Source organism: Amblyraja radiata, chromosome 11, assembly GCF_010909765.2.
Source record: "Amblyraja radiata isolate CabotCenter1 chromosome 11, sAmbRad1.1.pri, whole genome shotgun sequence".
Classification (NCBI taxonomy): Eukaryota; Metazoa; Chordata; class Chondrichthyes; order Rajiformes; family Rajidae; genus Amblyraja; species Amblyraja radiata.
Genome location: NC_045966.1, coordinates 58,461,298 through 58,475,767, shown reverse-complemented (window position 1 = coordinate 58,475,767; position 14,470 = coordinate 58,461,298). Strand labels below are relative to the sequence as shown.

Sequence of the window (14,470 nt, the reverse complement as noted above, 5' to 3'; positions counted from 1 at the left end):
GAGCCTATATATTCTGGGCAAGAGATTCTGTGCATTTACCTGATCTATTCCTCTCATGATTTTATACATTTGATTTTATACATGATAGTATTTCAAATATTCTATCAATAGAGAGTGCATGAGTTAGGTGTGGTAGTCAGATGTGGCCCTTGTGGCTAAAGGGATCAGGGGGTATGGAGAGAAGGCAGGTATGGGATACTGAGTTGGATGATCAGCCATGATCATATCGAATGGCGGTGCAGGCTCGAAGGGCCGAATGGCCTACTCCTGCACCTACTTTCTATGTTTCTATGTTTCTATGAGGTACAGAAACAAAAAAACAGAAAACACTTGTGAATCAATCTGAATAAGTTGTCTTCTGTTTTCATCTGTATATTGTTCTTTCCAATAAAAGTGTCCTTTCCTCTTTTATGTTTTACAGCTATCTCTGGTATGATAGTCCCTCCAATGTAGATCGATCCCATGCCTTGAAGACTGCATCCATGTGCTGCCAATTGCAATGAATATCGTGCTTCGTGAGAAGATGAGATGCAAGTCCCACAGATGAATGGAACTATTAACTCAGGCCTTTTAGAGGGGGATTGTGTGGAGTTAAACAATCACAAGCAACACTCTTTAAACCTTCAACCCTGCCAATTCTGATGAATTGAAAGCACGGTGACAATTTACGCACCAATTTACATAGATCCCCAACATTCAAGTGACAAAAACAAAGCAAAATGGTTTGTTCTACGTTGACAAATGTTCTCTTTTTTCCAAATGCTTAAACCCAATTTATTCATTTTAACAGAACAAATGCCTTTTAGAATTAGAAGGATCTGGAAGGAACTCTGTAAAAGAATGTGATGTTAATTTATAACGAGAATCAAATTTGACTGAGAGAAACAAAAAAGTGTGTGAAGGGAGATGAAATGAGTAGTGATAATTATTAGATGGGGAAATGTAGAGAGTTTAGAGTGTGGTAGTTGGTTCCAACCTGTAGATTTGACAGTGTGGCTTTTAACTGTAACTGGATTGAATCTGGATGTTGCTCTATCCAGTTTCACCATCGACTGTCACAGTGCTAAAACTGTTTCAATGGGAGACTATGCTGTGTTCATGGGCTGGTTGAGATTATAGACAAATAAAAAATAGAACAAGACATAGGACCAACACGCGGCAGCCCTACAGATGCTAATAATGCTGTTTAAGGTGATGAACTGCTTGTTCGGGCTGTGCAGAAATCAAACAAAAGCAGGAATCGTTTAGGAAGAGCTGTTGGCTGCTGTGATATGTGGTCGGGGCCGTTGGTTCTTTTGTAAAGGATGTGACGGCTGGGCAGAACGGCTTTGTTCACTCACATCCATCTTTTTAAGGGTCGGGGTGGGTGGAGGAATAACACCAGCTGGCATCTGAGACTCTTCTTGTGCTTTCCTAATTGTGTTGCCAATCCCAGTGCCAGCCAGTTGCTGCAGTCCCAGCCGAGTGCCCAAACTGTCCGGTCCAATTGCCTTGTTTCCTTTTGAAAAGATAAAATAAATATATCAGGACTAGGAGACGCGACAACATATTTTACAACCAGCACTTCACCAACAAGGGATTGTACATTGTGAAGTACTTTGGAAAATGCAATATAGTTTTAGCTGCTGTATTTACAGGGGTGGAAATGTAGACGGAAGCTAAATACCAGTGCTGTGTGCGGACAAACACAAAGGGGGAGTTTTTTTTAGTTGAAAATTACAATTTTATTAGCACGGTATTGAGAATGCTCTTAATCGAAGAACCATCAGAGTTCTGATAATGCATTATCCAATAATTTTCCGCTGTATTGTGTTTGTATGTAGTTATAAATATTGTAGATTTTTTGTGAATTTTTTCCTTTGCCAAAAGTTGTTGTTTAAATATTTATACATTTCAATGTCTTAAATGCAATTTTCAATATTAACAAGGAATTTTATTGCATAAACTTATTTTTTTTGCGCCCTATTTTTATTACTGCAAGGAGTCCACTACTATTCGTTATATTTGGCTTGCACATTCTTGCGTAATTAAACATGCATCAGTTTAAAGACGACATTTGAATTTTGTTTTGTAAAATATGCTTATAAATAATGTATTTATCTTTGGAAATTTGTACATTGCTTTGTTTTGGCTGTGTTCTTTTCCCTATTTGTTTATTCGCTTGACTCATTTTAACATGTAATTATGGTAAGACATGGGGGGTGTCAACAAAGTAAGCCATTTAAAATTGTACCTAAGTAAGACGTTGTTTCAATGTAATTTTAAAGTTTTTGTTTTCCATATATAATATATCATATTACATTTTTTCTTTTCAATCGAGTCGATATTGTGCTAAGTATTGGTTTAAATCATGCTTCCCTTTTCTGTTTCAAAGGTCAAGTCAAAAAAGAAGCCATTGTCTATTTTTATATTTCTTTGTCAGTTGAACTGAATTGTCAAGATTTTTAAAAAATTGTGTGGCAAAAAAAGCAGCATCTTATTCAATAGCATTTAGTTCTGTAGATTTAAGGTGGCAAATTTTGTTTTTTCACAGTTTAAGAAAGGTTTAGAAATTAAATGTAATAGTATGCATGGAGTACCTTCTCCACACTGGATGGTGGTCACTTCGTTACTGTACTAATATAGGGAAGACTAAAAATTATTTTAAATATCTTTTGGAAAATACATTCTTATGTCATCTGCTAGTATCTCTCTCTCTCTCTCTCTCTCTCTCTCTCTCTCTCTCTCTCTCTCTCTCTCTCTCTCTACTCTCTCTCTCCTCTCTCTCTCTCCTCTCTCTCTCTCTCTCGCTCTCGCTCTCTCTCTCTCTCTCTCTCTCTCATCTCTCTCTCGAGGCGAGAGAGCGAGCGAGCGAGATGTAGCGAGGAGAGAGAGAGCGAGAGAGAAGATGAGAGAGGCGAGAGAGAGCGAGCGAGAGGAGAAAGAGAGAGCGCGGCGCGAGAGAGAGCGAGAGCGAGCGAGCGCGCGCGCGCGAGAGAGCGCGAGCGCGCGACGCGCGAGCGCGCGAGCGCGAGAGCGCGGCGCGGCGCGCGCGCGGACGCGCGGGCAGGGGCGAGAGCGACGACAGGAGAGCGAGCGAGCGAGAGAGCGAGCCGCGCGGCGCGAGCGAGCGAGAGAGCTAGAGAGAGAGCGAGCGAGAGAGAGAGCGAGAGAGCGAGCGAGCGAGAGAGCGAGGAGCGAGAGAGAGATATAGAGATAAAAGACGAGAGAGAAGATAGAAGCGCGTATAGAGAGAGCTAGATATAGAGAGAGAGAGATATAGAGAGATATAGATAGCGAGAGATCTATGCTCTCTCGATCTCTCTCTATCTAGAGAGATCTAGTCTATCTATCTATCTATCTATCTATCTATCTATCTCTCTATCTATCTATCTATCTATCTATCTATCTATCTATCTATCTATCACCTCTCTCTCTCTCTCTCTCTCTCTCTCTCTCTCTCTCTCTCTCTCTTTTACTTCCGCTCTCTCTCGCTCTCTCTATCTCTCGCTCTCTCAATCTGTTTACTTTGACATTAATCAAAATCTATAAACCAGCAGTTCGGATGCCTTAACAATGCAAAGCATATTCATTTCAGAAAAAAAACATTGTATCCTGTACCTGAATTGTCCAAAAGAAGGAGAAATCATATACTTTAAAAAAAAAGCACAATGTTAGTTGTTTTGTTACCCTGAGAAATGTAATTCTTTTTGTTGCCATATAATCCACACATGATGTGTCAGTGCTGCAAAGCTCCCAGTTTAATATTTCAGTGGCTTTACAAGGACATTTTGAATCTCACTTGCGAGTGAAAAGCAAAACAAAATAGCGAAGAAACGTCAGGAGTTTTCTTGAGGGAGGAGTGAGGAAGAAACAGAAGCTGATGCTTGGGATACGGAATAGATTTGCCAGTTTTTTGACCTGAGTCCTCGTCCCATCTTCTCTTCAGTCCCATCGGCTGACTAGTTCCCCGCGTGCTGATATCAACTAGCGGGCGGCACGCTGGCGATGGACTCTACACAACGCAGTCAATGATAGATTCAGGACTTGAACACTGACACAGGAAGGAAATCTCCTGCTGGAAATGTGAAGCATTACCTCCCAGTTGCCAACATCAGCTGTAGTCTCACTTAAACTGATTGCCTTCCACTTCTTTTATGTGAACTGTTGGACACACTGTACAGATAAATGGTTAGACAAACTACTGTAGAGATTGTTATAAATTTTTTGCAGAAATTTGAGCTGTAAAAAACTTTTCAACTTGCATAATATTTAATTAAAGTTACTTCTTGTCTGTGAACATGGTATCTGGCTTCAATTTTTATCACGTTTCTCGATTGCCTTTAACATGGGATAGAAAGAGGTTTTTATGGTTAAGGAGCCCTCATTATGTGTAAATGGGATTAGACTACAGCATAGCTGGGATCCAGCTGAATGGCACAAGAGTTGAATGACTCCTGCATTCATAATTATTAAGTCTTTAAAAGCATAGAAAACAGGAGAAGTTGACAAAGAGGCACACAATCAGTGAAATTTAATTAGGAGGACAGAAAAACGTCGTAGAACTGGGATGGGGAGGGATGGAGAGGGTAAGGGTTACTTGAAGTTAGAAAAGTCAATATTCAAACCATTGGGTTGTAAGCTGCCCAAGCGAAATACGAGGTTCTGTTCCTCCAATTTGTGTTTGGCCTCACTCTGACAATGGAGGAGGCCCAGGACAGAAAGGTCAGTGTGGGACTGGGAGGGGGAGTTCAAGTGGGACTGGGAGGGGGACTTCACCCACCTTTGTCTGTGTGTGAATGTGTGTGAATGTGTGTGAGTGATTGGTGGTGGTCGGAGGGGCCATAGGCGCAGATTGGCAGCCACGCTTCCATCAGTCTGCCCCAGGGCAGCTGTGGCTACAGAAGTAGCTTACCACCACCGAGTGTGACTGAGGAGTGAATGAATAATGCGATGTAAAGCGCCTTGAGTATTAGAAAGGCGCTATATAAATCCCATCCATTATTATTATTATTAAGTGTTCAGCAACCGGGAGATCAGGTCGGTCTACTTGGACTTCAACGAAACGATCGCCCAGTCTACGTTTGGTATCGTCAATGAATAAGAGTCCACAACTGGAACAGCGGATATAGTAGATGAGGTTGGAGGAGATGCAAGTGAACCTCTGCCTCATCTGAAACGATTGTCAGAGTCCTTGGACGGAGTCGAGGGAGGAGGTATAGGGACAGATGTTGCATCTCCTGCGGAGGCAGGGGAAAGTACCGGGGGGATGGGGGGATGGTTTGGGTGGGAATGGATGAGTTAACCAGGGAGTTGCAGTGGGAACGGTCAGTGGAAAGTGGCAAGGGGTGGAGATGGGAACATGTGGCTGGTGGTGGGGACCCGTTAGAGGTGACAAAAATGTTGGAGGATTATGTGCCGTATGCAACGGCTGATGGGGCGAAAGGTGAGGAAAGGGGGACTCTGTCTCGGTTGAGACTGGGGGCAGGGGGAGCAAGAGCGGAGATCGAGGAGACCCGTGGGAGGCCCTCATCTATGATGGAAGAGGGGAAATCCTTATTCTCTAAGGAATGAGGACATTTCGGATGTCCTGGTATGGAACACCTCATCTTGGGCGCAGATGCAGAGTAGATGGAGGAATTATGAGCAGGGGATAGAGTCTTTGCAGGACGCAGGGTGGGAAGAAGTGTAGTCTAGATCGCTGTGGCAGTCAGTAGGTTTATAATAGATGTCAGTCGATTGTCTATCTCCTGTGATGGAGACGTTGAAATTAAGAAACAGTAAATGGTCCAAATGAACAAGAAACCTATTGCCTACTTTTGCTTACTTTATCCAACATGAGTTAGCTGGTCCTGATTGTCCATAGACCTAACTACATCTCATTTCTAATTTCACATTGCTCTGGTCCCACATCAAGGTTATAATGGGGTACACTTAATGCACCACCTCTGACACAGGGAAAATTCCACACCTATGGTACTGAGACTGAGCGCGTGCCAGCTCATTGACACTGGGCCAAAGAAAACAGGGAAAAGGCTGGGTCAAAAGGGCGGTTTTTAGGTGGATCTGAAAGGAGATGTGGAAGCAAAAGGGACTTAGGGAGGGGGTTCTTCTGCATGAGGCTTCGCTGCAGGTGTACAGGGCCAGTAGTGGTGGAATACTGGGAGAGACGGATGCACAAGTGGAACCTGTTCCATTAACAATGCAAAAAATGTCGAGGATTGTTTGAGATGTTTTAAAAATACTGCAGTGTTGGCTCATTGTTGAATAAATCACACCCTTGGATCCTCTTGTGATGACCATTGTTATTGTGGTGTGTTAGGAGGGAACTGCAGATGCTAGTTTACACTGAAGACAGACACAAAATGCTGGAGTAACTCAGCGGGTCAGGCAGAATCTCTGGAGAGAAGGAATAGGTGACATTTCGGGTCGAGACCCTTCTTCAGACACAGGGGGGAGGGAGACACAGGGATAAGGAAGTATAAAGTGTGACAATGAGAGATTGTGGTATTGGATTGAGGGGCACATGAATGGAATGCTTGATCATGGAAAGTTTGGAGGGGTGAGGGGTTGGAGACAGTGGGAGATGGTGGGAAATGTGGGTTAGGCGTGCCTAATTGTGAGAGGAGTAGATAAAGTGGATAGTGAGAAACTATATTTCCCCATATTGGAGATGTCCATGGCCAGGTTAAAGTTGAGACAGAGGGCAAAGGGAATCTGAAGGAACGTTGTTATCATCTAGAGGATATTTGCCATTTAGAACACACAGACTGATAAACTAATGGTGTTTAGTCTTCTCACAGCACTGGATAGGACAGATTTAGAGGGATATGGGTCAAACACGGGATTGGGACGACAGATGGCACAATGGGCTAAGTGTTCGGCTGGTGACCGGAAGGTAGCCGGTTCGAATCCCGCTTGGAGTGCATACTGTCGTTGTGTCCTTGGGCAAGACACTTCACCCACCTTTGCCTGTGTGTGAATGTGTGTGAATGTGTGTGAGTGATTGGTGGTGGTCGGAGGGGCCGTAGGCGCAGATTGGCAGCCACGCTTCCGTCAGTCTGCCCCAGGGCAGCTGTGGCTACAGAAGTAGCTTACCACCACCGAGTGTGACTGAGGAGTGAATGAATAATGCGATGTAAAGCGCCTTGAGTATTAGAAAGGCGCTATATAAATCCCATCCATTATTATTATTATTAAACACGGAAGGTAGCCGGTTCGAATCCCGCTTGGAGTGCATACTGTCGTTGTGTCCTTGGGCAAGACACTTCACCCACCTTTGCCTGTGTGTGAATGTGTGTGAATGTGTGTGAGTGATTGGTGGTGGTCGGAGGGGCCGTAGGCGCAGATTGGCAGCCACGCTTCCGTCAGTCTGCCCCAGGGCAGCTGTGGCTACAGAAGTAGCTTACCACCACCGAGTGTGACTGAGGAGTGAATGAATAATGCGATGTAAAGCGCCTTGAGTATTAGAAAGGCGCTATATAAATCCCATCCATTATTATTATTATTAAACACAGGCAGGTGGGACTAGTGCAGATGGGATATGGTGGACGGTGTGGGCAAGTTGGGCCGAAGGGCCTGTTTCCACACTGTATGACTCTATGCTTATGGCATTGATAAAGTAACTGGATGAGCACAAGTATAAAAGGCTACAGACCAAATGCTTGCAGATGGGTTGCGCATACATAGACAATTCATGTCCGCCATGGATATGGTGGACCAAAGGGCCTGTTTCGCTGCTGTGGCCCCTAAGTTTCTAAATACGCCAGAGGATCTCATTTTTAACTTTACTTAAAACCATCCTACACCAGGTGCTGATTGAAGACAAATATATATCATGATGTCAAAAGTTTTTGATTAACACAGGGAAAAAAAGGGCATATTCAAATCATTAATGTAGCTAGATAAACTTTGCAAATGTTCCTGCGATCATGATTTGGATTAGATAGATCGATATGCCTTTATTGTCATTCAGACCGAAGTCTGAACGAAATTGCAGCAGTCATACATATAATACAATAAAAACAACAATAAACACATATTAACATCCACCACAGTGAGTCCACCCAGCATCTTCTCACTGCGATGGAGGCAAAAGTCTTAGGTCTGCATCTTAGTGCATCTACTACATCAGGTTATTAGAGTCATAGAGTGACACAGCATGGAAACGGGCCCTCCATCCAAGTTGCCCACCCCGGCCAACATGCCCCAGCTACATGAGTCACACCGGCCCACGTTTGGTCCATATCCCTCCAAACCAGTCCCATCCATGTACCTGTCTAACTGTTTCTTAAACATTGGGATAGTCCCTGCCTCAACGACCTCCTCTGGCAGCTTGTTCCATACACCCATCACCCTTTGTGTGAGAAGTTATTGTCTTTGAGAGGCCACTATGGATGGTGACAGATCTTAGCAACTGGAAAGGAAAAACTGAAGTAGTTGGGTCTGTTCCTATTGGGTTGAAAGGAAGTTATCAAAGTGATGAAAGGAGACTTGCTAAAGTTTAGTTTAGTTTAGTTTAGTTTAGAGACACAACGTGGAAACAGGCCCCTTTGGCCCACCAAGTTCACGCCAAACAGCGATCCCCGCACATCAGCACTATCCTGCACACACTAGGGACAATTTACAATTGTAACCTATAAACCTGCATGTCTTTGGAGTGTGGGAGGAAACCAGAGCAGCCGGCGAAAACCCATGTGGTCACGGGGAGAACGTACAAACTCCATACAGACAGCGCCCGCAGTCAGGGTCGAACCCGGGTCTCCGGCGCTGTAAGGCAGCAACTCTACGGCTGCACCACCATGCCGCCCAAAGTTCTTCCATATAAAATGTTTCACAGTGGTTAGACATCATTCAACAAATCAACAAATAGTTCAATGGGATCAAGATACAGCATGTTTTGAGAGCAAGGGGGGGAGAGTGAATGTGCCTGGTTGCAGACCGAAACAGCATTTGACTAGAGAGAGCAGAATGAAATCTTGATAGTGATATTGCCAACACCTAGGGCTCAGAAGGGCAGATGCTGTGAGTGTGTGGGAACTACAGACATCTCATAGAGCCATAGAGTGATACAGTGTGGAAACAGGACCACCTTTCCCACACCAGCCAACATGTCTCAGATACACTAGTCCCATCTGCTAGCATTTGGTCCATATCCCTCCAAATCTGTCCTATCCATGTGCCTGTCTAACTTTCTTAAATGTTGGGATAGTCCCTGCCTCAACTACCTGCTCTGGCAGCTCGTTCCATACACCCTTTGTGTGAAAAGGTTACCGTTCAGATTCCTATTAAATCTTTTCCCCTTCACCTGAAAGCTATGTCCACTGGTCCTCGATTCACCTACTCAATTCATCTCCTTTTCCTAAAACCTTCAAATATTCTGTGGAATCTTCAAGGAAACACAGAGAGAAGCTGTATTTTTAACGAGTGAAAACTATCCCCATTTAACTCTGCAAGGACTTATGCCCCTGTCCTTCTTACCTTCCACTACCTGCAACCTCCGGCAACCACCTGCAACCTCCGGCAACCACCTTCAACTAGCATCGCAACCGGCTTCGACTAAAAAATTACCGATTTTTAAAACGGCAACCTATTTTTAGTCACGGCCGGTTTTTAATTTTTTGAAATAATCGCTGGAACATGGAAGAAGCGGAAACCACTTTCGACCATTAGGGAGACTGACAAAAACCTCCGGGAACCTCCGGGAAACCATGGGTGGGGCGCAAAGTCTCCTGAGGTTTCCGTTCAGGTTTCCTAAGTGGGACAGGGACATTAGTTTATTAAAATTGTAATCTTCATTTCACAGCCTTGTACCTCCAGCAATGAAATGGTTACACTGCTGGTGTGACTGCAAAGTTAGAACTTCATGTTGAGCTATTTTGAGTAAAGGATATTCTCTCCAATGGAACTGGTCCATGAATATTGGCATGTTTGAGAATTGGATGTAGTTTAAACCACACATTTTATTGTGTGGTTCATTGTTAATGAAATCATAATCCTACACTCTCCTGTGATATAATTCATTATCTGGTGTTGGAAGACGTAGCTGGTGATTGTTTTTTTCGAAGGTTGAAAATTTGGGAATTAAAGACCTTTTCCTGGAGTTAACCTAGTCAGACATTCTGAGGCTGTAGCGATGGATGCTGTGTTGCCTGAAATACCCACCGTCACAAAATAAGTGAGAACATGAGCACATAAACAGTAGAGGCATCCAAAATCCACTGCTCAAGTAGGGAAGGCAAAGAAAGGAAATTATAGCTCCAAGGTACACAAAAATGCTGGAGAAACTCAGCGGGTGCAGCAGCATCTATGGAGCGAAAGAAATAGGCGACGTTTCGGGCCAAAACCCTTCTTCAGACTGATGGGGGGTGGGGGGGAGAAGGAAGGAAAAAGGGAGGAGGAGGAGCCCGAGGGCGGGGGGATGGGAGGATGTGGCGAGTGGTGGGGCCACGTTGGAGGTGGCCCCACCACTCACCACATCTTCCCATCTCCCCCCATGTCTGCCTTCCGCAAAGACCGCTCCCTCCGCAACTCCCTTGTCAATTCTTCCCTTCCCTCCCGTACCACCACCTCCCCGGGCACTTTCCGTTGCAACCGCAAGAAATGCAACACCTGTCCCTTCACCTCCCCCCTTGACTCTATTCAAGGACCTAAGCAGTTGTTCCAGGTGCGACAAAGGTTCACCTGTATCTCCTCCAACCTCATCTACTGCATCCGCTGGTCTAGATGTCAGCTGATATACATCGGGGAGACTAAGCGGAGGTTTGCGATCGTTTCGCCGAACACCTCCGCTCAGTCCGCAATAACCTACCTGAACTCCCGGTGGCTCAGCACTTCAACTCCCCCTCCCATTCCCAATCCGACCTCTCTGTCCTGGGTCTCCTCCATTGCCAGAGTGAGCAACACCGGAAATTGGAGGAACAGCACCTCATATTCCGCCTGGGTTGCTTGCGTCTGGTTGGCATGAACGTTGAATTCTCCCGGTTTTGCTAGCCCTTGCTGTCTCCTCCCCTTCCTTAACCCTCGAGCTGTCTCCTCCCATCCCCCCGCCCTCGGGCTCCTCCTCCTCCCTTTTTCCTTCCTTCTCCCCCCCACCCCCCATCAGCCTGAAGAAGGGTTTCGGCCCGAAACGTCGCCTATTTCCTTCGCTCCATAGATGCTGCTGCACCCGCTGAGTTTCTCCAGCATTTTTGTGTACCTTCGATCTTCCAGCATCTGCAGTTCTTTCTTGAACAAATTATAGCTCCAGTTAGTCTGACTTCGGTATGTAGGAAGGAACTGCAGATGCTGGTTTACACCAAAGATCGACACAAAATGCTGGAATAACTCAGCGGGACAGCCGGCATCTCTGGATAGAAGAAATCCTTGAACTTCATCATATTTTCACACCTTTTCCCGTCCATATCTCTGTATCTTCCTCTCGCCTGACTCCCAGTCTGAAGAAGGTTCTCGGCCCCAAATGTTACCGATTCCTTTTATCCAGTGATGCTGCCTGTCCCACTGAGTTAGTCTGACTTCAGTGGTTGGTAAGAATTTAGAGTGCATTATTATGGGCCTGTCCCACTGTACGAGCTAATTCAAGAGTTCTCCCGAGTTTCCCGTGATTCGAACTCGGAGAGTTACGGTAATGGGCGCTCGTAGGTACTCGGGGCTCTCGTGGACATTTTTCAAGATGTTGAAAAATCTTCACGATTCTTCACGAGCTTACCGCGGTTCCTGAGTACCTGCCGTTAGCGATACGAGCCGTTAAGAGACGTCCCGAGATCGGAAGTACCCGCAATGTACATTCAACGTGTTACCAAGAGTTTGATTTGTTTTTAAACTCGGGTGACCTCTTGGGTGAACTCGTTCAGTGGGACAGGCCCATTAGGAGTCAAGAGACAAGACTCAAGACTCAAGAATGTTTTCTTGTCATATGTCCCAAAATGGAATCATGATATTCTCAGTGGCAGCAGCACAATGGATAGGGAAGCATAGTGCACAGTAATGGGCCTGTCCCACTTAGGTGAATTTAGGCGACTACAGGTGACTGCCACAACATTTTCAACATGGTGAAAATATTTTGGCGACAGTGGCGACAATTTTTGCTGTTGTAGGTTGTCGCCAGGTGTTGTAGGTGAATTCCATTAAAATTAGTCCCTGGCAGCCACCATAAGAGTCGCCTAAGTGGAACAGGCCCATAAGCATCGTACTAAACAACAACAAAAAAACAATATATTAGAAACAAACAATAATAGTGCAAAGCCTTTTTAGAGAGTCTTTAATAAGGTGCCACATGTGAAGCTGTTAAAGAAGATGAAAGCCCTTGGTATTAGAGGCAAGGTACTAACATGGATAGAAAATTGGTTGGCAGGCAGAATAGTGGGAATAAAGGGGGCTTTTTCTGGTTAGCAGCCAGTGACAAGTGGTGTTCACAGTATATGTTAATGATCTGGTTGATCAAATCGATGGCTTTGTGGCCAAGCTTGCGGATGGTACGAAAATAGAAGAAACTGGTAGAGTTGAGGAAGCAGGGAGCCTGCTGAAGGACTTGGACAGGTTGGGAGAGTGGGCAAAGAAGGAAAATGGAATACAGCGCAGGAATGTTCACCATCATACACTTTGGTAGAAGAATAAAGGTTTAGACTATTAACAGCACCTCATATTTCTCTTGGGTACCTTACAACCCAGTGGTATGAATGTTGAATTCTCAAATTTTAGGTAACTTCTACATACTCCTCCCTCCCCTTCCCCTCCTGCTCTCCCAACCCCCCTCCCCCCCTCCCCCCCCCCTCATTTTCCCTCTCTTCCTCCACGAAAAGTCAATTAGCCAGTTCCCCATTTCACAACAATGTATGCCTCTTGGAATCTTTAGCCAACAATTGGCCTATCAGTGAACCTGATTGCCTGAGGTTATCTGTTGCTGGCCTGATTTGTCCTGTTTTTTTTAATCTTGATTCAATTTTCTCCCCACACCACCCCCCCCCCCTCCCCTCACTGCAATCAGTTTGAAGAAGGGTCCCATCCCGAAAGGTCACCTATCCATCTTCTCCAGCGATGCTGCCTGACCTGCTGAATTGCTCCAGCACTTTCTGTCCATCTTAATGGGCAGAGGATTCCAAGGTCGGAGGTGCAAAGGAACTTGGGGTTGCTCTTGCAGGGACCCCAAAAGGTTGATTTTCAGTTAATTTCCAGAACAGCTTTTGGAGATTAAGGAGCAACATTGAGTTCCAAACCAGGCACGTTGAGGGAAAAGAGACAATGTTTTAGCAGAGGTCAGATGTAGATGTTCTGTTTGAGTCCAGATAATATAGCTTCCAATAATATCAAGGAGTAAAGGAAGAACAGTCAGGGGTTATAGCATTTGGTCGGTTTTGTGTCCTTTGACTTTGTAAAGAGCAAAGTGTTCAAAGTCTTTACTCTCATTGCTCCTGTGTTTAATTCCAATGTATCCACAAGGCTGGTCATTTTACCTGCAATCACTTGTTAGTAAGCAGTTGGCAATGCATCAGAATTACCCCCAGAGTCTCCAGGAATACGGGCTAACCTTCTGGTCATCATGAAAAAACGTTTGATTGAACAATTTTGCTGATACTGACAAATAATGAGTAGAAGAATAATACCTTCATCTTCCCGATGGCATGGAAAGATGTCAGGTGACACAACATTATCATTCATGTGCTTCTCCATTACTTTCACAGCAACTACACAAATGAAACAAGGACAATTTCTCTCTCATGGCAATAGAGTGGGGATGGAATATTTGCGGTGGGAGGTCATGTGATGAGACCTTGTAGAACATGTCCAACAAGCCTTGGGTGACCCTATTTGGCACTTGCTAGATAGTTCATATCGCAATAAGATTTTCTAGTTTGGCAAATTAAAAGTTTATTAAATTAAGCTTTGGGGGAGGTTCAGATTGAAGTTAAGTGTTGATGATAAGGTCCCTTCCTTGTTGTGCTAAGATGCTGATGAAGGTGTGTTATCAACCAACTGAAATGAATCATCCTACCACAACCAGAGAGCAGTGCTGAACTACTATCTATCTCTTTGGTGACCATCGGACTATCCTTGATCGGACTTTGCTGGCTGTACCTTGCACTAAATGTTATTCCCTTATCATGTATCTATGCATTGTAAATGGATTGATGGTAATCATGTATTGTCTTTCTACTGACTGCTTTGCATGCAACAACAGATTCTCACTGTACCTAGGTACACTTGACAATAAACTAAACTGAAACTGAAACTTTCTTCCTCAATGGCAGGAACCCTTGATTTAATGGTGACCACATTGTTGAGTTAGGTTTATGATAATGGATGAAAATCAAAAAAACTTAGATGTTGGAATTCGAAATGTTTATCCTCAGAACAATTCCTTTCAGTCTCTTGCTGCTAGGAACTGCCCATTTTTTTTAACTGCAAAGATTGGAAAAAATGCAGTTGCAGCAGCCACAGAAAATGCTTGCGAACTTGGTACCTCTTCTTCGTTCGTGTGGCGTGCACAGCCTAA

General features: G+C 44.6%; 1 protein-coding gene across 4 annotated transcripts in view; it reads left to right on the top strand.

The window, feature by feature from the left end:
• Positions 1–710, top strand: part of ebf1 (EBF transcription factor 1) — a 481,808-nt gene extending 481,098 nt beyond the window's left edge. For 3 of the 4 annotated variants that reach the window (XM_033029979.1, XM_033029980.1, XM_033029982.1), the window contains one exon: positions 422–710. In XM_033029979.1, the coding sequence (XP_032885870.1) occupies positions 422–453 (32 nt within the window). In that variant the 3' untranslated portion in view covers positions 454–710. Of the gene's footprint in view, positions 1–412 lie in introns of all 4 variants that reach the window. The other variant, XM_033029981.1, reaches the window with a different exon arrangement.
• Positions 711–14,470: the final 13,760 nt, after the last annotated feature.